At 38.4% G+C, this 26,671-nt stretch overlaps 1 protein-coding gene across 7 annotated transcripts in view; it reads right to left on the bottom strand.

Annotated features, from left to right (window-relative positions):
• Positions 1-26,671, bottom strand: part of erbb4 (erb-b2 receptor tyrosine kinase 4) — a 1,019,841-nt gene that overhangs the window by 150,685 nt on the left and 842,485 nt on the right. For all 7 annotated transcript variants that reach the window (XM_062969123.1, XM_062969126.1, XM_008113453.3 and 4 more), the window contains one exon: positions 10,205-10,390. In XM_062969123.1, the coding sequence (XP_062825193.1) occupies positions 10,205-10,390 (186 nt within the window). The remainder of the gene's footprint in view (positions 1-10,204; positions 10,391-26,671) is intronic.

Genomic DNA, 26,671 nt, shown 5'->3' with positions numbered 1-26,671 from the left:
GTATCACAGTGGCTTCTCAGAATGTTAGACCCTCTATTTCTAAAGCTTTGAAATGCCTCTTGTAAGGTTTAGTTCCCAGCAATAAGTTTTTTAAATATCTGTTATTGCTGGCCCACGTATTGCCTGTAGCCCTTTCCCTACTTGGATAAAGTCCTTAAGTACATCTCCCAAATTTGCTTCCAATGAAAAGAGCTTCCTCACCTCAGCACTAACCAATGGTGACTACCACAAAGTTGAACTTGCAGCCCACAATTCAAATCCTGTGACTAAAATATTAACTCTTTGTGGAGGCAAGCAACATTATCAAAAATAGTCTTGGGCATTTTGGGTGAACCACTATCCGTTTCTGCTTGATGAATATCGAAAGCCCCCTATATCAATTTTCAAGCACCTCTTGAAAATGGCCACACTCCCGAATGGGCATTTTCATTCCGCAACTGAAAAAACGGATATTTTTAGCCCATTGGCAGCAATAAGGAATTCACAAGGCTCCCCTTTCCCCTGGGAGCCTTTCCTTTTGTGATGTCTCATGGGCCTTGTAGTCCCGTTCCTAGTACTATTGTGGCAGACGAGGAGGAAAACATGGGATTTCCACCGGTTCAGCCAGAATCGGAGCCCCTGCACCTGGAGGATGTTTGCCCTCAAGAAGTCAGCCAAACAAGCCTTGGGCAGAATTCTCCCCCGTTTTCCCGAAAGGACAATTATAATAGAGATAGAGGAGCCAGGGAGGCTAATCGCCGGAGCCTCAGAATCGCAGCCAAACAACTAGCTGATTAGGTCTGCTTCCCTTGGGAAATTCTAAGGAGTCATGCATCTGGACAGAGCTGGGTTTCACTTCTCGTTCTCCAGGGAAAGTGTTCTTCTGGCGGGAAACGAGACCCTATTTAGGAGTTTCCCCGCAAAGGAAACCTTGCGGAGTCAACTTGTCAGCTTGAGGAGTGAGATCGTGTGTGGACTTCGTAACCCCAGTTCCTTGTTTCCCGGACCAAGTTCCAAGCCTGCCTTGTTTCAAGTTTTGTCGCGGACCTCGCCACGGACCTTGTTCTTGCTTCTTGTTTGCCCCGTTTCAAGTCTTGTTCTAGCCAAGAATCGAGTTTGTTTTCCAGCCTTGTTATCAAGCTTCAATGGACTAAAGGACCTTGTCATCTCCCCACACTATTGCTTGGCAAAGTGTGTGTTTCGGTTAATGGATTATAACTTTGGACTCTAATATCACATATTGGACATTGTTTTCCTGGACTATATTTGACCTTTCCTGAAAGGTCTACTTCTGAACTATATTCTTCACTTGTTTTTATTGACTTTATATATTCCTTTAATAAAGATATTAGATAGAATCTGGCCTCTGCGCATGGTTATTGGTGTTCTGTAGCCTGGGTCTTGACACCTTTCTTCTCTTCAAGGCAGCCTAGGTGTCAGCAACGGGGTTAAGAAAGTACTCTATCCAGCCCATTATGGGGGGGGGGGACTTCCCACAGGCTCCCCTTCCATATCCTTCATTAAGACCTGGATTTTAAAAAGCATCAGATCCTTTACCTTCTTTTTGTAGAGGAGACTAGTCATTCCCACTAAATAAAAAGAAACAGGAAAATGAAGGACAATAAAAAAGATTCAACTGTGATCCCGAATAGGGGAGGAAGAGCCAAAATCAGCTCCCGCTTGTTTTCATGCCGGACGGGTTTTCATACCTGGTGGACCCTTCCCATTTTGAGAACTCATAACAAAAGAGATAAGCCAAATGGCCAAAGGACTGCTAAAAAAGATCCATGCACATGCCTAATCAAGAGTCACAAAAAGAGACTTTATATTGCGTGTGTATGGGCGACACAAATCCGAGTAGGGAAACACAACACAAACACAAGAATTCTTTGGGTATAAAAATAGGCCATAACTCTTTTATTGTTGGTTACAGAATGAAGGTTGGCTGCCATGCATGCTCAACTCTATTACTCCTTCCCATCAGATTCCAAGGAAGCCATTCTGCACATTCTGAACCACTGCCTGAGGTTGGTAATGGACTGGATGAGGGTAAACAAATTGAAGCTTAATACAGATAAGACGGAGGTACTGCTGGTCTTGCGTAAGATTGATCTGAGAATATGGTTACAACTTGAGCTGGATGAGGTTACACTCCACCTGAAATCTCAGGTTTGCAGTTTGGGGGTGATTCTGAATTCTGCCTTAAATCTGGAAGCTCAGGTGGTGGCGGTGACCAGGAATGCCTTTGCATAATTAAAACTTGTGCGCCAACGGCGCCCGTTCTTGGAAAAATCTGACTTGGCCACTGTGGTACATGCACTGGTTACATTCTGTTTGAACTACTGAAGTGTGCTCTATGCGGGACTGAACTTGAAAGTATGGAAACTCCAATTTGTCCAGAAAACAGCAGCCAGGTTACTTACCAGAGCTGATTTCAGAAAACACACCACTCCCCTTTTGAAAAAGCTCCATTGACTTCCATTTGTTTCTGGGCCCAATTCAAGGTGCTGGTTTTAGCCTATAAAGCCCTGCATGTCTTTGTTCCAAGTTACTTAAGGCACCATGTCCCCCATATAGGCCAGGTAGATCTCTAAGGTCCAGTAAGGAGACCCTTATTTCTATACAGTCCCTAGCCAACATGCATTTAAAATCATTAGAGAAGGTACATTCTTTTGGTGACTCCTAAGTTGTGGAACTCGCAGTTGGAGGAAATTAGATCGGCTCCCACCATTATGACATTTAGGAAAGGTGTGAAGACTTTCATTTTTGAAGCAGCTTTTATCTGAATCCAGGCACTTATGGATACAAAGAATGGGAATTTAGACTGATTTTAACTTGTAATGTTTAACAATATGGAAAGTTTTTGCGGATTATTGAACCTGTAACACTTATTTAGGTATGTTTTTAATTATTTGTATGTATATATTTAATATGATGTGAACCGCCTTTGGTCTGACCTGGAGAAAGGAGGCATAGAAATCTCAACAATAATAATAATAATAATAATAATAATAATAATAATAATAATAATAATAATATGAAATCCAGCATATCTATTTTGTTTGCTGTGTCATAATAAAATAATAAATAAAATGAAAGCAGAGTTAGAGAAGCAAAGGAGAGATACTATGCAAAGGGGAGGCAATGGGGGAGATTGTATGAGTGGTCAAGTGCAAGCAAAGAAAAGCCTATAAGGCTCATTTGCTGAAAGATAGTTGTGGGCCCAGGGTCGCATGGTAATTTCAATGACCAAATACAGATTTGGGGTTTCCTGTTGCAAGTCCCACATTGTAAACATTACCCTGTACTGTCCCTGAATCAGTTGTAGTTGTAAATAAATTTGAAGTATAATGGAAGGAAAATGCACCAACAAATTGTTGAATTTGCATAATTATCAGGCAAGCTAGAGTGATTTGCATAATTAGAATAATAATGCATTATATTCCATGACAGTTATATGCCTAGATTTGAGGAAGTGGAATACAGCAACTCTACACCCAGGAGCAGAACATTAGTCTCTGGATGTACTACAGTTGCCACCATCCACAATATAAAGAATGAGAATAGTTGACAGAGAAATAGCCTAGATGAAGGGTCTGATGCCAATAGCATCACCCAACATCTGCTTCCTGAAATTGTTTTCTCAGCATTACTCTACCTAACATTAGGATTACACATGCCAACCACCATAGCACATAGAAACACACATACAGTTCTACTTCCATATCTGCAGGCCCAGTACCCACAATTTCACTTATCCATGCCTGAAAAAATGTTTTCTTTAAAAATTTTAGATCACCCAGTGTGATTCTATGGTATGTTACTGCCAGAAGTCGACAAGAATATTGGATTGAAGAACCTAGAACTACTAGTGAGATGCTCTCTCCGGGCATTTTCTATATCTTCCAACATGACTCTATGGTATTCGTCCACTGGAATTTGTTTATTTGAATAGGATTTCCCAATATTGTGGCTTTAGATGTCCATGATAAGTCCAGGATTGTATCCCCTGCCAATATGAACATCATACAATATAATATTTTAATGTTGGACAAGAACTAGGGAGACTGGGCCATATAAATTAATGGTGTGACCTTGGGGAGGTCATGCTCTCTCAGTCTTGGAAGAAGAGAATGGCAAATCTGGACAAAGAGACCCTATGACTGGACTAACTATATGTCCAAGCTAACTTGAAAGCATGGGACAATAAGAAATATACGCCGCACCTATGATATCACATATGTTATCAGTACTATCTCTTGCTAAAGATATCAATAGAGAAAACTGTTGAAAGGAAAAAAGAATATAAAATGTTTCTTTTAAAATAATAATAATAAATGTATGATTCTGCAATTCCACATATGCAATGCACTAGAAAGCCAGGTGAGATCTCAATCATGACTGGATTCACAAACCAATTGCCAAACTTCAAAGGATAACACTGGAGGCATATTGGCCCTAGAAAACCAACTGGTGTCCTCTGCCACATTTATATCTTGTTATATAAAAATTGAGGCATCTGGAAAGGAAGATTCATGCTGAATGAGTTTGTCTGAAGCTGCGGCCTAGATGAATAACAGAGCACAAAGAAGACAAAAGAAGACTCAGTAGATGTAAAGCTCTCTGCAGGAGAGGTAACCTAATTTTAAACCATTCACAAAATAACATTTACAATAAGAACACAAATAACACTCTCCTCTACATTACCAATATAGAAAAATATTGCAGACACTGCCACAGAGAATGATATGGTTAACAGAAGGCAAACATGCAAAACTGCCTTAGGCCACACAAATAGCTGTCTGAAGGGTCATTGAACATTCCTTGGCTCTTAGCATACCTTTGAACATGTCCTAGGTAGCTTTTGAGACAGGCACAATAAATCTTTCCAAAATGCCTCAGGAAAGATAGTTGAGAAGAAATCTAGAGCAATGTGGTAAAGGTAGCATCCAGCCACAGATTCCTACATAAAGGGGAGGATAGGATCTTTTACTAAACACAAACAAAAATGAATGGAACAGTAATGAATTTTATCCCCCTGTCAAAATGTACACATTTGCATAAGCAATATCTTTACAAACTCTTTTATGTCCCAATTTTGGGAGAAAATTTGAATAAATTATATATCTAGGTTGAATATTCCTCATCCAATATGCTTGGGACCAGTATGTTGGATTGACTTTGTTGAGAGTGTTTGAGGATCAGGACATGCGTAGGGAGACCAAGATGCTTGTTTATAAAGCTATTGTCCTCCTAACCCTGTTATACTTTTTGGAAATGTGGACTGTTTACAGAGTCACCCTCAAGTCCTGGAATGATTCCACCAAAATAATCCTACAAATCTCTTGGGAAGACAGACAGTTGTCAGCATGCTGAAAAAAGCGAAGATCACCAGCTATGAAGTGATGATCCTCCACCATCAACTCTGCTGAACTGGCCACATTGTTCAAATGCCCAATCACCATCTCCCCAGCAGCTACTCTACTCCCAATTGAAGAATGAAAAATGGAAGGTTGTTGGACAGGAAAAGAGATTTAAAGATGGGCTTAAAACCATCCTTAAAAACTGTGGCATAGGCACTGAGAACTGGGAAGTCCTAGCCCTCGAGTGTTCTAATCTGAGATCAGCTGTGACCAACAATGCTGTGGAATTTGAAGAGGCCCAAATGGAGGGCGAAAGGGAGAATCACGTCAAGAGGAAGCCAACCCTGACCGGGACTGCCTTCCATCTGGAAATGGATATCTTCACTGTGGAAGAACATGCGGGTCAAGAATCGGTCTCCACAGGCACCCACAGACTCGCCGCCAAGACCCTATGCTTGGAAGGCCATCCTACTTGGACACAAGTGATCACCAATGATGATGAGGTAATATGATATTTTTAATAAATTTTGTATAAAATAAACTTTGTGTAAATTGGATCATCAAAAAGCAAAGAAGTCATTCTCTCAACCACCCACATGGGAAATTTCAGAATTTGGAGGATATTGGAATTTTTTACAAGGAATATTTAAAAAGTGCCAGTTAACTCCTCCCAAACAAAGAATGCCTCCAGGCACATCAGCCAAGCTACCTCTATGATTTACCTTGCAGCTGCAAGGCTACTCAATGCTAATCAAGCTGGCTAATTGCAACACTCACACTTGCTTCAAACAGACACGGGTTATTTCTCCCATCCTGGACGTTTCACAGATGTATATACACCCCACTTCCCTCACTAGCAACAGAACCTCTGAAAATGCCAGCCATAGATGCAGGTGAAATATCAAGAGAGAATGCTACTGGAACATAGCTATACAATCCGAAAAACTCACAACAGCCCATATGTTTTTTTGATTTCTAAATTAAAACTAATGGATCATTTCAGCTCGGCTGAAGTTAATAATGGAATTTGGTTCACATTTTTACAAACAGAGAACCACATATGTGGGGCTAATTGGGGTAAATTGTAAGGGTATAAGGAAATGTGATGTATATATTCCGTTTTATTATATTTATTTACTGTATTGTTGTAAGTGTCTTATTTTAAATTACTACATAGAGTGTAATCAAGTCTTATCAAGCCTAAAATGTATTATTGTTACAAAGACTTAAAACATGGTTCTGGGACCAGGCATTTGAGCAGCAAATGCAGCAATAAGAAGAATAATGATTTATGTGACTGATAATGGACAGACCCTGGACTATGACTTGAACTTGTGTAATTTAAAATGATGTTTTTATAATGGATGTTTTAATTATCTGTTCTTAATTGTAATTGTTTGTTTTTGGCATCTAATGACTGCTGGTTGTGAGCCCACCCCTCACCCCCAGGGATTAAGAAGGATGGGATACAAATATATGAATTAAAGACAACATTTTTGTGTCTCAGTTCATTGCCTAGAAGTGGAATGCCCGAGAACTTCAACCATCATGGATTATAAATTGGTTTGCATCTCCAGAAATAGTGTTTCTCAAACTCTGCTCCTCCAGATGTTTTGAACTTTGGCTCCCATAATTCCTAACAGCTGGTAAACTGTCTGGGATTTCAGGGAGCTAAAGTCCAAAGCACCTGGAGGAGCACAGTTTGAGAAATACTCTTATATATAGTGAAATTAGCTTCTGACATGAATCATAGTCCTCATCCAAAGATTTGTTTGTGACCTACTTATATTTCCTTTTTGTCTGCCACAGCAACACATGTTTATGAGGACATATTGAATCCCTCTCCTGATCTATTATCAATTTGGCTGGGATGTCTGCTTGCCAACACTTTCCATTTCCTGTGTGCTACAGAGAAACAGGCCACTGTTTACAAATGGTAAACAATGTGGTAGAAATTGTTCCTGGACACAGTGCTGGTTCCCAGACTTTAAAAACAAACAAATAAAACAACACGTACAATCTACAAATTATCTATCTGGCATTTAATTTTTATATGAAAGAAATTCATTTTACTTGCTACTATGCAAGCAAGATCTATTTTCTCATTTGTAAGAGGAGATGCATTCAGTCAAGTAGCCTGGACCCATGGCATGAGCATCCATGGATTTTGATATCCACAGGGGGTCCTGGAACCAAACTTAGTGGATACTGATGAGCCACTAAAGCCCCTTCCACATAGAAAACTCCAGGTTTTCTGGTTTGAACTGGAATATATGGCAATATGGACTCAGATACCCAGTTCAAAGCAGATATTGTGGGATTTTCTGCCTTGATATTCTGGGTTATATGGCTATGTGGGAGGGCCCTAAATGTTCAAACATCACCTGGGTAATTGATTCTGGCATGTTAAGAATGGGAAACATTAAGGGGATGCACCTGTTTCTGCTGCCCCTCGTGCATGTTGCAAAGAAAACAGATGCTTCTAATAAGTTTCATTTGCAAAGATTCAGATAGATGGGCTCCATGCTATAATGTCAGGTCAGGATAACCTTGGAGCATGGTGATATAGATTCATTAAACTTTCCACCCTTACAACTACAACAAAAAAAAGCAGCCTCTTGTGGGTCTCATCTACACCGACCATACTGCAGTAGACAAACAACAGAAACCCACAAAAATGTGCAAAATAAAGACATTAATGAAAAAGCATAATCAAAGCACCCCCTGAGGTGTGGGAGGGAAATAGGGTTTTGGAAGCAAACAAGGTGAGCGGGGAAGGGTCTTGGTGATGAGGAAGGAAAGGTAAAGGGGCTTTTGGCAGCATGGGGGTCGAGGCAAAAAGGCTTTGCTTGGAGGGGGAGGAGAAGGAGGGAACTGTGGAGCCCCTCAGTATGCTTTGTGGAGTCCCAGTGGCTCCATGGAGCACATTTTGGGAACCGCTGCCTTATTGAAACAAAACATCCAACTGTTGCTGATGTTAATGTTCAATTCTTTAAATGGTCAGTATTAATAATGCAGTTGTTGATGTCACTATTTTCTGCATTGATTTCCATGTACTTTTCCCCCAAGAAGGTGGGTCAGGGTGTGTCAAAATGAGAGCATTGCCCACTATAAGGATTTTCCCTTTCAATGAAATGTTCCTTCAGTCCTCAAATTCCAGAGAATGAGACACTGAAAATAATTTACATGATTAGAAAACTTGTATTTGCTGTGCTTTCGGAGAGTAATTATTACACACTTCTTTTGTTACTCCCCCCAACATCTATCCTCTAGATTGTTTTTCTATCTTATGTCCGTTCCCCGTGGTTGTATCCTTATCCTTTTCTCACCCCAAGTTTTAACTAAGTCTCTCATGCGGCCCGCCCTGTTATATTGTTTTTTTTAATTTTTTTATTTTGTGTTGCACTGTACATGATTATTTATTGTATTGTTTAATTGTATTATGATATGTTGTTTTTATATTTTGCTATATTGTACTGTTCTGGGCATGGCCCCATGTAAGCTGCCCCGAGTCCCCGTTGGGGAGATGGTGGCGGGGTATAAATAAAGTTTTATTATTATTATTATTATTATTTTGCATTCCTTTGGTAACTTTGCCTGCCCCTTTTCTTCAGACGATTAAATTGTTTTTCTTTGGATGAGTGAGTTGTATTTCTAAATGTTCAATTGAAGTTTTACATTTCTGCAAGTCTGGAAATTTAAGGATTGAAGGGAAATTTCATTGGTGGGCAGGATAATGCCCTCACTTTGCCCTCCTCTCCCAATTCTTGTAGTAGCATCCTGATTTTCTTCTGACCTCATTATCAACAATTTCAGCCATACTTTGCCCTCCATCCCCATAGCTACAATGACTTTCCTTCTGACCTCATTATCAATAGTTTCACTTGGTTTTGAATGCACTAAGTGCACCTTACTTACTGTATACCTTGACCTCTGGATAATACCCCATGCTCTAATGAAGTGGGAAATTTCCCACAGTAGTTCATGCTATAAGAATTGGCTTCCTTAAAGTGCCAAAGACATGAATATATGTTTGTCTTCATTATTCACCAATTCATCAAGCCAGTTGCACATTTTAACATTCAATGTCATACCAAATGTTTAATTGGAAGGAGCTGGGAAAAGCTCAGGAACTCAAGAGTGAACCTTGACAAATCATCAAGTGTGGCATGGATTTCTTTCACAGCAGTAATGTTATACATTTCCTCTATTAGAATACAGTGAGACTAAAGTTCTTATTCATGAGATACCACATAAGAGAATCTGTTGTTCAAGTATTCCTTGATTTTCACATGTTTTCTGGAAGAGCACTGAAGGTGAGATATTGTGGAAAGAACTAAAAAGTATATTGGATATTAGAATCTTTCTCATTTTAGAAGGAGATGTTGAATAGTTGCAACAAATCTTTGACCCCTTCTCTGTTTCTCAGATCCTCTGAGATATTCATCTATCACAATTGACTTAAGAGAAAGTGAAATGTAATTTTCCAAGACTCAATTATCTCTTTTCACAAAAATGTGGACTGTAATTTTCTTTTAATTAAATTTTGTTTAACACTTTCAATAAAATATTTTTTAAATATGTAAACACCGTTTCAGGAAAACAAATATATCAGCATCAAAATATGCACAGGGCACAACTGAATTAAACACCTTACTAAAATAAGAAGGAAATAGAAAATCTACTTTCTCTTTTCAAACAGTGAACAAGAACATACACATCTTAATGCAAACTTTCTTGCTGTAGACAGCTATGCAACGCAAATTAAAAATTTCAGCTGAGGATAAGAGGCAAATCTCAAAAGATTAGTAGTCTATCCATGGTTGAATCTGACTTATTTATAAGTACTTGTAAAAGCTTACCTTGGCTATCTGGACACACCAATTTAGCAGAAGCTGCGAACCAATGTTATCCTTATGTTCATGGACATAGTCCAGTAGGCAGCCATGAGGCATAAGCTGAGTAACTAGCTGGATCGTTGGGCTTAAACAGACACCTAAGAGTCGTACAAGATGGGGATGGTCCATGCTTGCCATTATAAGAGCTTCCTGCAATAAAAGATACACATATAGATTTAAATGTTATGTAGTAAAATAACATATTATTACATCATTTTGAGCGCCTGTAAATGATGTTCAGTGCTTCCTCCTAGGGTGTTTTTTTCTATACTATAGACTTAATGCAGTTTGATACCACTTTACCTGACATGACTCAATGCTAAGGAATACTATTATTCGTAGTCTTTGGCAGAGAAAGCTAAAGGTCTTGTAAAGCTACAAATCCCATGATTCCATAACACTGAGCCATGGCAATTAAAGTGATGTCAAACTACTTTAATTATAATGTAGATGAATGCCAAATTACTACAGAGCTAAACTATAAATCCAGGAAGCAACACATCCCTCACCTGATCCTATGGGTAGGAGTCTGTCTCTGGACATATTAGTGCATTAGACAGAACAGTAACATGAACTTCCTCCTTACACTGTCAAAGCATATACAGTAGACACAAAGGTGGTCAGGTTTTTTGACACCTGAGACCAACAATTCCAAGAGCACCTCTCTCCATCCCTGATGGTAAAAAAATGTGATAACAAATTCAAGACCTAAATCTAATTGTTACACCCAGCTAGAGTTAATCTACTAAAGAAAGGGAGGCTCAAAATTCAGGATTTGATTCAGTGAGTCTACTCTACTTGCAACGACGTGTTGGATTTAGACTATTACCTAACAACCATCTTTTTATGACATTCTAAAATCTGCTGCCTGTTTTGAGTACTGGTGGTGTTTATTCCATTCATAGGACAGGGCTGTGAATCATCAATTACAAATACAAATATGTTTTATTGATTAGCCTATCAGTCATATTAAAACAAACACATTTGATACATACAACATAAAACCCACATTATAACCAAAGTTAAAATAAACGAGCTATTAACAACAAGGGTCAAGATTCCCTTGCAATTTACACCAATTGATTCCAAATATACACTTCTCAGCTGAGTTGTTTTAAATAGACAAAGTATGTTTGTGTGTTATTTTAGCTTTCTGGTCATTGAATTGAAGTGCAACATTAAATCCAATGCACATCTCAGTTTTCAAGACCCTGAAATGATTAAACATATTTACCATATCACGTGAATCTAATACACACCCTAATTCTGGGAAGGTAATGAATTTAATAAAAAAGGCGAGCATTAGAATTGAGTAAATATAGTAATTACACTATTTTGTCTTCTTACTGTGGGGAAAATGGAGATTCATTCCCTATATTCTTGGTTTGGTTCTTTGTCTTGAAAAGTCTATTTTCCAGGTAGATAACATGTTTCTTGCACAAGAACATGTTTTCTATGCAGGAAACCCATTTTTATTTTGTGGAAAAAACAATTTTGGGGATAAAACTCCATATGTGTTTGTCTCAGCAGGATAGTGCCAAATTCCTTCAAGATGCCAAAAGCCGGGAGAAACTGCACAACATATTTAATGGTGTATTATTTTTCTAACTGTTTAGAAACCGGGAATGGCTAATTATGAAGAATCTTTCCATGCCTATTTGCATCCTTTTGAGGTCAGCATCAAAGGTCCTACTCCGGGTGACAATAACTCCAGGGCTAAGGGCTGGATGAAGAGAATGTTATGGTATAAGAACAATTGTTCTCAACCTTCCTGATGCCGCGACCTCTTAATACAGTTTCTCATAGTGTGATGACCCCCAACCAAAAAATTATTTTTGTTCCTACTTCATCACTGTAATTTTGCTACTATTATGAATTGTAATGTAAATATCTGATATGCAGCATGTATTTTCATTCACTGGTTCAAATTTAGCACAAATACCTGATACACCCAATACTGGTGTGGTTGGAGGAGGGATTGATTTTGTCATTTGGGAGTTGTAGTTGCTGAGATGTATAGTTCACCTGCAATCAATGAGCACTTGGAACTCCACCAACAGTGGAATTGAACCAAACTTGACAAACAGAACTCCCACAACCAACAGAAAATACTGGAAGGGTTTGGTGGAGTTTTGGAGTTATAGTTCACCTGCATGCAGAGAGCACTCTGGACTCCAAACAATGATGGATTTGGACCAAACTTGGAACAAATACTCAATATACCCAAATTTGAACACTGGTGCAGTTTGGGGAAAAATAGGCCTTGACAATTGTGGGTTGCAGTTGCTGGGATTTATAATTCACCTACAATCAAAGAGCCCCTTGAACTCCACTAATGACAAAATCGGGCCAAACTTCCCACACAGAACCCCCATGACCCACAGAAAATACTGGAGGGATATGGGTTCCCAAGATCATCAACATACAGTATGTGTTTTCTGATGGTCTTTGATGACTGCTCTGAAACCCCCACTCATGACCCCCCCCCAGGGGTCCTGACCCCCAGGTTGAGAAACACTGGTATAAGACTTGCAGTATTAAGTCTTTTGCTTCAGTCAGGAAAATGTGGAAATTTCATAAACCAGCAACAAAGAAAGCTGGACTGAATTCACAGATTGGGATGTCTCACATTTGCACAGCAAAACAGATTGTGGTGGCGAATGGTCTGGGTTACTTTGTAAGGAAAAACTGTTGCAACTCCCTTTTGCAGTACCTCTGTACACATCTCAGCTCTTCATCCATGAACATCACAGCCTTATAAAACCATATCCAGAAGCTCAGCTCAGTGAATGCTACAGGAATTGCATCTGGGTAGACATGCATAGCATTGCATTGTTACTACATCACCTTAATCAATACCATGTCATCACAGAAAAGGAAGAGTGAAAAGTAAGAAGACAGATTTTTTTTAAAAAAATATCTTAATCTTTCTCTGGAAAACAACCATACATATATGATGGAAGTTAAAGATTCACCCCACAGATACTGACAAAAATCCTTACAAATATCTAGCTGGCAGCAGAATGAACCCCACACACCCCCTCCAAGAAGTCAAAAGAATAGAAGAATGTTTGAGGAGGGGGTAACAGTATGGTGAAGGGGCTAAGAAGGCTGGGTTTGTATTAAAGAAAATTGCTCATCAGAGCACAAAGAGCATTTGAAATGAAATTGCAGAGTATCTGCATAATCGTTCCTCTTTTTCAAAAAAAGAAAAAAAGATGAGCAAGGCACTAATTATAGGGACAAAGTTGTAGTGACAATTAGTTGAAACAGCTGGTTTAACCTTTTCTTAACTTGCATCTTTTTCAGATTGTGTGGCAACTCTGTGTTGTATGTGTTCTGGGTGGGATAAGGTCCCAGTGTAACTAATGGTGGAGGTGGGCCAGAGAAAGAGCAAAGGCAGGAAAGCCTGCCCCATTTAATCCATTTATTCCATGTTGAAATTAATACACTAAATCTGTTGCCAAGCCAGCATGAGGTCTCCGAAATGTAATGTTAGCTTCTCTTTGACTACCACCAGAAAACAGCATTGAAGGCCACCCGAATAAATACATCTTGACAGGTACATTATCCATTTTCCAGAAACAAAATTACGTTCTGGTTTATGCCTCTCCTCCTATTCAACAAAATCCTTTTTCTCATTTCAGGAAAGTCACTGGTGTTTCTATTTTTAAACTGGCCTTTTTCTGTTCACGTAGCCCGATTAGGACACTGACTCATTCAGTCCACTAAGAACAGAGTGGAAAGTCACAAGTAAAGGGAACAGCATATTGATGGATCTATTAAGTTCTGACTTGTAAATGTTTAATTTATTTTTAAAACTTGAGTATCATTTCCCCGAAGAAATTAACAGAGATGTAATTCTTCATAACTTTGGGTTTGAAAGATATTAGCACTTTTCTTCTTGCTCGTTATTTATTTTTTGAAAACTATTGACAAGTTGGACTTTGCCTTGCTAAAATCCCCACTTTCCCCCACCCTCACACAAATAGCATGTTTTCTGCAGAATTCAGCATTTCCTATGGAGAAAATACAATTTTATCTGTAAAAATAAAGTCTGTACAAATTGTACACACAATAAGGTACAAACTCCAAGTTTCCAGCAATCCAAGATTCTCCTTGTCAGAGTTTTCCAACATTCAAGAAATATTGGTTAAACTTTTTTTTGTGAAAAAGATCAGTATTCTAAACATTCCTAATGTAAAAACAGTGCTCCTCCTTACCTCCCTGCATGGTAGAGGTCACAGTACAAACTGTTCCACTGGGAGCTGCCATTTTATGGTTCTTGGATCACCTAAAAGGAGGAGTTTCTACCTCTCAATCCAGTTTACTAGGGTAGAGATAAAGTGAGATGTTTTGGACTCCTCCATAGCTTAGTTTAGTTCAAGAGGCTTGCCATTTCCTCTTGCTACCTCATCAAACAGACTATCTGACTTGTCATATGCTGCTTGCTCTTCCCTTTGGATTTTGAAACGTTTGGCTTGTTCTGGAAACAAGGATTGGTGACAAAGCTTCAATTGAGATACCTTTTCCCCATGACAACTCTTTCAGGAGTTAATTTCCCTTCTTATGGATAGATTTCTGTCAAATCTTGCTGTCTCACCCCTGTTCTTAACTATGAGTCATTTTTAAGTTGGGTGTTTGTAACCTGGGGACTGCCAAAAAGACTGATAGGTTCGAAATCCACCCACCCACCTCCATATGATGAAATGTCCCTCTCTGTACAAACATTTGTATGTGATTCTACAAATATTTTCACATCCTCCACTGATAAAAACTGGGACATATGTGGCCAAGCAACATCAGATTAGGGTTAAGATGGCAAAAATTATTAAGGAAGAATACACAACTAGCCATTTGCTTTTTATTATTGGGAAGGGCAAAATTTGCCCCTTCCTCTCCTCTCCACATCTTAATTGACTCCAAACTACTTTACATTTGGAATTACATTTGCAGCACTTGAAGTAAGCTGAGGATGGGGGACATAAGTGCAAGGTACAGAGAGAAACTGGGACATTACAAAACCATCTGAGAAAGTACTCCAAGAGAGGATTGATATGGGCATTCCCTGCCAAACTGGGGCCAGCTGATGATTATTACATGTATTACATGAAATGTAATACTTCAAGATGGCAGTTTCAGTAACTTCCAAATCTGAATTCTTGATTAACTTACACAATTGTCCAGTTTTCTATTTGTCTGTGTTGTGTGTCTGAAAAGCCAGGACACACAAAATGCCTTGTGAAAAGTTATGCTGTTTACACTGCTTTGCTTTCAAGTTCAAATATAGTGAGAACATGGCCCTGCTGACTGACTTCTTATAAAAATAACAAATTTGAAAGGGTGCAATTAGAAGACACCCAGTTCTCAGAGCAGCCCATTGCCCCAGTGTTGGGTCTGGGAGACATCAAAGCTCAGCCTTTATGTGAACAAAAGGTAAAGTTATAGTATGCCCTGCCATTTTAATAATGTAAGAAACGAAAGCAAAGAAAGCAAGATAAGCATAAACAGACAGTTGAAAGACTAACCTAGTGTCTGCCTTGTGCTGCTTCTTTTGTTTTGGCTTTCTACATTACAGCCACCAAGGGCTTTTACAGTACTTAGGAAGTTGACTTTACTAGATTGGGAATTCTTTGGAAAACCTCAAATGTGTACTGTGTGACAGGAGAAAGATATTAGAGTGGACACAATTTTTTTCATTAATTTTATGGTACCTGTAATTGCTACAGCAAGGAAACATGTCTAGTGTGCATGTCTGTGCTGCCTTTGGGAGGAAGCAATTACAAATTGATGCATCTTCAACATATTTTGCTTGCATATTAAATTTTCAAAACTTTCTGCAGAAAGCATCTCCCTAGACCTGATTGTTGTAGCTGATACAGCCATATGTGGATGAAACAAAAAGTTGTAAGAAAATTAAAAAGTAGCAGAGCTATAAAACTAAGCATAACTATATGCGGAAATTGTTGGAAATGACAACCTTTTTCAAATCTTCTCTAGAAATGTTTATCTATGACCCTGTTGCTTGCTGTTTCCTTTGTGTGTTCTGGTATGCAGCTTCCTTTACCCTATGGTTCCTGAAAAATTATAAAAGGGGCTGCAGGCCACATGATCGCTACAGAAGACTGCAGGCTACTTCAGGCCTCAGATCACACACTTGCTTGCTGTTTTGTTGTAAGAGATGTCCTGGGTGGATGGCATAGAGAATTATCTCAAATATATCTGAAACCTTTACCTTTATGCTAAAGATATGAAAGTTGTGAGTAAACCAAATATGTTATTTTTATCAAAGTCTACTTCAATTTTTGTCTCTTAAGTCCATGATATAAAACAAGTTGTTTTATGGGAGAGTATATATTTTTGGGCGCTGAAAAACACTTCTAAAGCTCTGCTGTTTTTATGACCTGGCAAAATCTCTGTTTTCCTTACAGATCAGAGATAACAGGTTATTCAGTCTAACAACTGAAATCATTGCCTAGCAGAATTGTATCTGGTTGTATACCTCAAGAGAAGATTCTACTCTAAAGGGTTTTTGACTCTTTTTCTGAAAGGTCATGCTTTTCTTCAAAAAAGTCATGATTTCCAAAAGGTGTTTTCCAAAAGGTTATAAATGCCATTTTCCAAAAGAAACAAACATGCCTCTCCAAGATCTCCTCAGAATGCATTTACAGGTTCAAAGACACTGTTTATTATATGCTTTAATTCAAATAGTAAAGATGCAACACAGTACTTGAGGCCTGAAGTAGAGGTCAGTTGTCTTTGATTTTATGTGGGTTTAAGGGCCAGACTACCAGTGACCAAGCAGCTATGTTTGTTATTTATCTAGTGAAAGCTGGTAGTTTTTATGTAAGTAGGACTGTGAAGCCAATCCAAGTTTCAGTCTGAAGCTATTTTGAGGTAGGATTCAGCTCCTTTACAGTTCAAGCTAAAATCCACCTGGAATTGATTTACCGCCCCATTGACATGAAAGCCACCAACTTTCATAGCATATAACTACCTTCTCCTGTACTATTTCAGTCCTGTATAACATGTTTACAAAACTTACAAACCGTCAAAACCCTTTCACCATGCACATTCTCCATATTCTATTGACTTGGACATTTTCCCTGAAGTCAAGTTTCCTTCTGAAAACAGAACAACAATGAGATAATAATGTTAGAGTTTACTTGGCATCTACACCATGGTGTAGATGCACTTTCCTGAGTTTTCACCATAAAACTCAGACTCTCCACTGGCTTTATACATGAATATAGCAGACCCCTGAATGAACAAATGTGTAATCTCTTCTGGTCTGACATTTGGTCTAATTTGAGCCTAAGCATGAGAGCTATGAAGAGGACAGTTTGGTGCTTATCTTACAAGTGCACTCAGAGGCCTAAGGGAAGCCATTCTCCTCTAACTTCAACTACATATCTGCCAAATGACCTACCTGACAAGAGCCGTTGTAAGGACTGCTGAGATAACACTAAGTGAAGTGCTCAATTTCCTCGATTTACAGAGAAGCAAAAGTAGCTGAGATGGGATTTAGTAAGACTTTTTTTTTTGGAAAAAAAAGTTAATGTATTTCTTGAAAGGAGAAAGTATTAAAACAGTATGAAGAGGAAAGGGAAAGTAGGCTGCCTTAAATGCAAAGCATGTGACTGAGATATTTTTTTTAAAATAAAATAGTCTCTAGGAATGCTTTTCCTCCTACATCTACCAGTGTCGTTTCCATACTGCCCATCTGGCTTTAAGTCTTTGGGACAGGAATAATCTTTGAAAATAAATATGGTTTATATGATATCATGATACACGAACTCACATAGCCACTATAACAGTGGTTCTCAACCTGTCGGTCCCAAGTGTTTTGGCCTACAACTCCCAGAAATCCCAGCCAGTTTACTAGCTGTTAGGATTTCTGGGAGTTGAAGGCAAAAACATCTGGGTACCTACAGGTTGAGAACCACTGCACTATAGCATTTCCCTTCTACATGTAATAATGTGATTTCCATCTGTCTGGTTACAATTATTTGGCAAATTAACCCTCTTTTAAAATATAGATATATGATACAGATAGATGATAGCTAGATGATTGATAGACCAATGATAGATTGCTAAAAGATGGATAGATACTAGGCATGAGCAAAAAAAAATGGAAAAGTTGTTAATCGTAATAAATTTGTTAATCGTATTAATATTGAACTGGGTTCCGAGGTGGTTTGGTGCTTCTGAATTGCCTTCCAATTTGAAGCGTTGGTGCCCATGCCTTAAAATACCTTTGGATAACCTTCAGATATATGAGAAAGTGTTTTAATTCAATCAACTGTTGCTATTCAGGAGATAAATCCCCTTCCCGTCCTGGAGTGGTTGGTTTCTATGGGGCTTTTAAACCGGGTTGCAGAAGTGAAGGGAGCCTGGATTTGCAAAGGATATGGCTGGCTGCTGCTGCTTCACCTCTGCAGGATCTCCCTTGCAAACCACTTCCTCTTCCTGCTCTTAAACCGGGTTGCAGAAGTGGAGCAAGCCTGGATTTGCAATGCCCTCGTCTCTGCAGGATCTCCCTTGCAATGTGCTGAAAAAACCCCAAACTAGAACTCTCCACCCAGGTTGGTGTGTGACTGACTTTCCACTTCAGGGGGAGAAGAAAATTGGAAATGGGCAGGGAAAGTAAACTATTGGCACCCTACTTTTCTCTCTAAATTTGAGATGGAAACAGACTAACATTAAAATATATATAATAGTATCATTCTGGGAAGGGAAAAGGTTGCATTTTAAATCTATGTTTAAGAGTATTCCTCTTAAAATTCGCTCTATATTTGTGTGTATGTGACATGTGTAAGCCCCATCCACTCCTGAGCGCGTTCCCTCCCCTCCTGGTTAGAAGCAGGCTAAACCCCATTGGAAGAAACCCACTCCTAGATTATCTTCTTATCCCAGATTATCTGGCAGTGTGGACTCATATAATACAGTTCAGAGCAGATACTCTGGGATCAGATCCTGGGATACAGGAGCAATGTGGAAGAGGAATCAGGCTGGATCTACACTGCCCTATATCCCAGGATCTGATCCCAGATTATCTGATTTAAACTGGATTATATGAGTCCCCACTGCCATATAATGGGCGATAAGAAGAAAAGTGACGGATCTGAACCAAGCTTGACACAAAGATCCAACATGGCCAGCTGTGAATCCTGGGGGAATTTTTGGGAGGGTTGACCCAAGACTTTTGGGAATTGTAGTTCACCCACATCCTTATACATTTTCTTATTGGAGCAATCATAAAAAACAAAAGACTGAGGTTTTTTCCTAAGACATAGTGTATCATCAGAAGAAGCTCACTCCTCAGCACTTTCTCTCCTGGTTTAAAAGCCCCATTATTTTCTTATCCCAGATTAAATGGCAATGTAGACGCATATAATCCAGTTCAAAGCAGATAATCTGGGATCAGATCCTGGGATATAGGAGCAGTGTGGAAGAGGAATCAGGCTGAATCTACATTGCCCTATATCCCAGGATCTGATTCCAGATAATCTGCTTTGAACTGGATTATATGAGTCCCCACTGTGATATAATCTGGGATAAGAAGAAAAGTGACGGATCTGGACCAAGCTTTGCACACAGACCCAACATGGCCAGCTGTGAATCCTGAGGGAGTTCATAGGAAGAAACAGTGGGCCCCTTTTTAGGACAGCATGGTGTAGTGTAGAGGTTTGAGAGTTGGACTACAATTGAGGCTTCATTCTCCACTCAGCCATGGAAACCCACTGGGTGATCTTGGGCAAGTCACATACTCTCAGCCCCAGAAAACCCAATGAAACAGGAAATAACACTTTCAAACCAGGAACAGGTGTGCTATGATTTCTGTTCCTGGTTGATAAATGTCATTTCCTAATTGGTTCTGTCATAAAAACAGCAAGGGACATCGTCCTATAAAAAATAGCCCATTATGGCTTATTGAATCTCTCTCCACCAACTTAACAAAGTTTCAGCCACAAAAATAAAGTTTCTGAAGTAGAACAATGACTTTCAAAGTAAAGACAACCCAATGAAGCAGTAAATAACAGTTCCAAACAAGAAACAGATTTTTGTTATTATTAAAAATGTTTTTTTTATAAAAACTTTGAAAATTCGCCAAAATTTTGAGGATAAGTCAAATGTTCTTAGATTTGGTGAGCTAACAGTAATTTTTGTGTTCTATCACTGTAGCAAATTTAATTAGGATAGCTCAAAAAATGAGGGAGAGAGAGGCCCCTCAATTTTCCCCGTTGACGATAATGTTTTCCTTCATACGCATGTGTATCCACCATTAATGAGGTACATACAAAGTTCCAGAAGTTTTGGAAAGTTTTGAATTTTTTGCTTCAAAATTCGGAATTGACTTTAGAAACGAAGCGCCAGCACCCCCTACTTTCAAAGCAAGTATTGAACCATTTTTTTATGTGTTGTCGAAGGCTTTCATGGCCAGAATCACAGGGTTGTTGTATGTCTTTCGGGCTGTGTGGCCATGTTCCAGAAGCATTCTCTCCTGACGTTTCGCCCACATCTATGGCAGGCATCCTCAGAGGTTGTGAGGTATGGATAAACTAAGTCAGGAAAGGAAAGAATATATATCTGTGTTTTTTTATGGTTCGTACATGCCTAATAGATATAGATGATAGAGATAGACAAATTCAGTGCTCTATCAGTTCTTCCTTTTATACTTAACAACATGATTTCTTTTTTTTCCTCTTTGTCTTGCCTAGTTGTAAGTTTCTGGAACAGAATCATTTGCAGAGGTGTGTGTGTGTTCTCTAAGCCCTAAGTAACCATTACAAATCAAATCAAAATGCTATTGTCAAAATGATAGGCTAGGTTTTCTTAGTTTGAAATAATGGCAAAAATCGTTTTATCTGTTGAAGCCAAATATAAAGCAAATACATTGACATAGACAACACACACATACAAATAATAAACTAATCATTTTAGCTTAACAATATTCAGTGTCCACTGAGGGACTGGGGAGAGACATGAATCTATGGCACATTACCGGTATTACTCTGACAGTTTGCGAGATATGGTTTTCTTTGTAATTCAAAGTGCTGCAGCTACTCAATACAAAACACAAAGGACTTCCTTAGGTACTACTGATTTGTGGAAGGTTCATGTTGTAAGAAACCTGCACTTGCTTTGCTATCTCCATAGGGAATCAGTCAATACTTGCCATATTGTGTGGCTTGACTTTGCAACCTGATTAATGAACCAATTGTAAAGTGCTATTGATTGCTAATATCACTCTTATCACAAGCAAATTGGTATTACATCTCTCAGTAAGCTAGGCATTTTCCTCAAGAGGATAATCCAAGCAGTTGAGATAACAGCAAGACCTAGGTTATCATCAATTGCTTCTTTTTTTAAAAGTAAAATAACAGTTTACTTACCAAATTAACACCAAACATTCTGAGCAAAAAAAAAAAACCCTAGGCAGCTGATTTTAATCTATCTATCTATCTATCTATCTATCTATCTATCTATCTATCTATCTATCTATCTATCTATATATGACCCACCATTAATACATATTTCACACTAATAATGACAATACAACTTGTGACCCATTTATAAAATAGTAGTTTTATAAAATTATGGACTGGTACAAAGACGTATTCCTCTTTTATATATTATCTAAGGAAATGTTAATGATATGATTTGATAAGACTAACAAATATTCTTCAAGTCGCATGACAGGATGTATTTAAAATGGTGTTTTGTCATATTAATTGTTAAGGACCAGCTGTAGTTTAGAAAAAAAAATCAGATCTCCAGAGTGGAAGTTAAAAAGGCATTATTACCCCAGGTTTCATCTACACTGTAGAATTAATGCAGTTTGACATTAATTTAACTGCCATGGCTCAATACTAAAGAAGCCTGGGATTTGTAGTGTGGGAAGGAAACAGCGTTCTTTGAAAGAGAAGGTTAAATGGCTTTAAAAATGACAACTCCCATGAGCCACAGCAATTAAAGTGTTGTATTAATTTTATAGTGGAGATGCATCCACACATTTATTCAATCAGAGATGAGAGCCTCAGATCCCCTTTGATTTGCTGCTTTGTGGGAACATCCAGCACTCAAGTGGATACTCCCATGCTCCCACACAATTAAGGATCATTTTGAGTCCTCTTTTTTTTAAAAAATGTTTTCTATTGGCTTCATGGTTCCGTAGGTGGAAAGCACACACTTGTGTCTTGGCAGAGTTGGCTTCAGGTGGTTATCTTTATAGTACCTGGAGAGATCTTTCAAGGTACAGTAGAGTCTCACTTATCCAACACTCGGTTATCCAACGTTCTGAATTATCCAACACATTTTTGTAGTCAATGTTTTCAATATATCGTGATATTTTGGTGCTAAATTCGTAAATACAGTAATTACTACATAGCATTACTGCATATTGAACTACTTTTTCTGTCAAATTTGTTGTATAGCATGATGTTTTGGTGCTTAATTTGTAAAATCATAACCCAATTTGATGTTTAATAGGCTTTTCCTTAATCCCTCCTTATTATCCAACATATTTGCTTATCCAACGTTCTGCCGGCCCGTTTATGTTGGATAAGTGAGACTCTACTGTATTAGTAAGTTGGATTTTGACTGTTTTAAAGTCTTTTGCTTGTGTTGTTAGGCCAAGGTCATCAGCATATATAAAGCTCTTTGTGAGTGGTGGTTGTTGCTGATCGTTAGTAAAGATGTTAAACAAGGTCAGTGCAAGAATGCTGCCTTGGGGAAAACCATTCTTTTGCTTCCTCCATCTACTTTTCCTGCCTTGAAACTCCACATTGTAGCTGCGGTTTTCTAGGAGGGTCTGGATGGTTTTTGCAAAATCATAGTCCTGGGTAATATGGTATACTTTATGAAGCATTTTCCTTTGCTGCACCATGTCATAGGCTGCCGTAAGGTCCACAAAAACTGTTCCCATAATTCAACCTTTCTCCTAATAAGGTATTAGGAATCAGACTCCTGATGATCTTACTCTATGCATGCATTGCATTAGTACTCTATCTAATTTACAGCAGACAAAATCTGTTTCAAGCCCTTAACCTAATGTGGTCTTTTTTGTAATTCTTTGGCTTCTTACCACATTGAAACAACAATGATTAATAGCATACTGTTCTTTTTTCAGGGTCTCTTTATGTTTTGCTGCTGATTTCCAAGTCATTGAGCCAAGACACATTATCATGTTCTTGTGTTCAATCTGCTATCATGAGAAACATAGTAATAATTTATCACCTTAGAGGAGCTCTCCTTTAGAAAATAAAGTTTCCAAAATTGCTTACTTGGCGAATTATATTTATATATATCCTTTTTGATTGACTTTAATATCTAGACAGTTCTGCTTCAATCAGATATTTCCTGATTAACTGTTAACCTTGAACTATACAGCACTCATATTGGAAAGCAATATATATACACTGAAGAAAATAATACCTTGTATTATTAACACACATCCCATAAAACCTTCATTTATTATCATTCTAATAGCAACCTGGCATCTACATTACCATTTAGAAATTGAAATACCAATGTGTCTACTCTGAATTGCTAATACAAGCTGGAGGCACACAGAGAAAATTCCCAAATAATGGAAAGTTCTTTGATATATATTTTTCATTTCTTATTGTAAAACATTGACGCTAATTGCTCTGTTCTGGATAATACATTCAGCCTTTAAAGTTAGGTGTTATTTGCTTGGTTCTTTTTTACTTTAATAGAAAGAGATTGTTTTGTAATTATCCCGCTCATTTTATTAATTTTAAATATTTCCTTCTCTTTATACTTAGGGAAATTTTATGGCAGCAGACAAAGGCAGACTTTGTAGGGATTGAATATTCTATCTTCATTCCAGAATTAGATAATAGAAGCCAGAAATTTTGGCCCAAAGGAAAAAAGTTGCAGTACTGTCAACTGACATAATGATTTGAGTGTTTGATTATCCAAGACTAAGGTACAAATCCCTGTTTGGCCATGGAAGCCCACTGGATGACCTTGGGGCATATCACACTCTCTCAGCCTTAGGAGAGAACAAAGGCAAACCTTCCCTCAATAATTATTGCCAAGAAGTTCCTATGTTACAGTTGTCTTAGGGGATCCATAAGTTGGAAACAATTTAAAAGCAGATAAAATCAACAAATGTCAATGTCTCACAAGCACGGTATTGATGAATTTATTGCCTCTGTGTAGACAACATTCCATAGATCACTATGATTTATGATTCCATTGTTGACAATAAATATTTTCCCCCAGATTTAACTTGTCTTCTTTCAAGGCACATGGATTCCTGTATATGAGTGATATAATGCTGATAGAATCAATGAGTTGAAGGGCCATCAGTTCCAACTCCCTACCATGAAGTAGTGCACAACTAAAACACTCCCAAAACTTGGTAATCCAACCCCTGTTTAAAGACCTTCAAATAAGGATACTCCACCACATGCCGTCTATTCTATTGATAATCAGCTCATACAAGATGTTTGTGCTTATGTTTAGGTATAACTCTTTCCTCATAATTGTAATCTATTGTTTCATATTGTAGTCTCAAGACCAGCCAAAACCAAAGATGCTCCATCTTCTACATGCCATCCAAATATTTAAAGATCGCTATCATATCATCTCTCTGTCTTTTCTTCTCCAAGTTATATATTTGCAGACCCCAAAGCCATTTCTTGGTTGGAAATATTTGGTTGTTGTGATCGACACCACTAGAATCAGCACCATCTATTCAATACATGCTTTTCATGACAATTGCTTGGGGAAACTAACAGTCAAAATCATATATTTACCCAGAAACCATCTCAGCAATTTTGTCAACCCAGAGGCACCCTGGTTGAAACTTCTGATCACTGTTTGAACCATTATTGTCCTAGATGCTATTTAAAGTAGAGCATGCCTGTTAATTCACTTCAATGTCCACACATCTCAAACCAAGTAAATCCTACTTTTTCTTACAATCACATTTTCTATCAAGCCCCCTTGGTGTTAACTTAATTTATTTGCTGCATGCTTGGCAGGAGTGGCAGCTGCTAAAGTACTGGTCAGTATTATTTATTATTTTTATGCATCACTAAACAAAACACTCTCCCCAGTCATGAAGTTATTTCTAGGATATTAGAGCGCCACAGTAAGTCGGAGGGAAGTCAAGAAGCCCCTTGATCTTAATTATAAAGCTATAAAAGAGACCAAATCCCTGCACAGTCTCTCTTACCAGGAAACAAATGAGAATGGAAAATGTATTTCAAATCATAAATCCCAAACCCTTCCACTTAATTTTTCCCAAGCTAGCTTCCTTACCTAGCTAAGCAGCAGAGCTTTCTATTATTAGCTTCTGGCCCAATATTGGCTGACCAGCATCAGTCAAATTGTCTTCATCTCAATGAGCTTGGGGACTCCCAAGGAACTCTATGCATGTGGACCACTGCTTGCAGTCCCTAATTATTTTCAAAGAGATAAAGAAACATTTAAGTGCACTGAGGTCAGATTAAACTCTAACTGGATCAAAACCCTGGATAAAATTTCAGCTTGTGCAACATCGCCTCCTAGCAATGCAAGACTTTTTAAGGCCTGTTGAGATATGGCATACTTCATTGATTTCCTTCTTTACTAGTATCCTGAATAGTTTATTTTACTTTCTAATCAGAAATGCATTTCAACATATGTAGGATATCTCTATGCTTTGATGATAAGCCACAGGCTTTGGGCATCAACCTCTTAGCTAGTTAGGAATTCATGACACCTTCTAGTCAATTGAGTTACTGCATGTTGGGGGAAAGGAGGATGGCTGGGGGACTCTATAAAGCACAAGAATTAATGCTGCTTTGAAAAACTTGCACAAAACCTGTTGGTAGATTCCCTAAGACTGGCCTTCCCTTTTTCATAAACTACAGTAAACCTGTATTCAATGCTGTTTCTATGGCAAATAACCTTCCCACTTGATTTTAGTCACAACTTCTTAAATTTCCGGTTATTTAGACACTTTCAGCTACATCACCCAGCATGCAGGCCATCAAACACTTAAGTCAAGGAAATAATGGCAAATCCAGTAGATAACAGTAAGAGCATCATATACATAGTTCTTCTTTCATAAACTTCATCTTAATCTGATTAATCAAGGGCCAATCCAGAGTAGAAATGCTCTGGATTAGCATGGCGTAACCTCACACACTGAATCTCCAACTCATAACAGTGCTGGGGTGGAATCCAGCTGGTCGAGCTAGGCTGAGACCACACCATCATCAGCTTTCCATCATTTTTCCTAGTAATGCAGACACCTCTGCTAATGTCACCACAAGGTTCTGTGTGTGTGTGTGTGCACGTGCGTGAGCAATGCCCAGGATCTCTATAACCACTTGAGAGTGGCAGCAACAGGAATACAGAACTCATCAGTCCTCTTTTCCCTGCACAGAATAAGCTCAGGGTAAAAAGGAT

The sequence above is a fragment of the Anolis carolinensis genome, chromosome 1, assembly GCF_035594765.1.
Source record: "Anolis carolinensis isolate JA03-04 chromosome 1, rAnoCar3.1.pri, whole genome shotgun sequence".
NCBI classification, from domain to species: Eukaryota; Metazoa; Chordata; class Lepidosauria; order Squamata; family Dactyloidae; genus Anolis; species Anolis carolinensis.
This window is presented reverse-complemented; position numbering and strand designations above follow the sequence as displayed.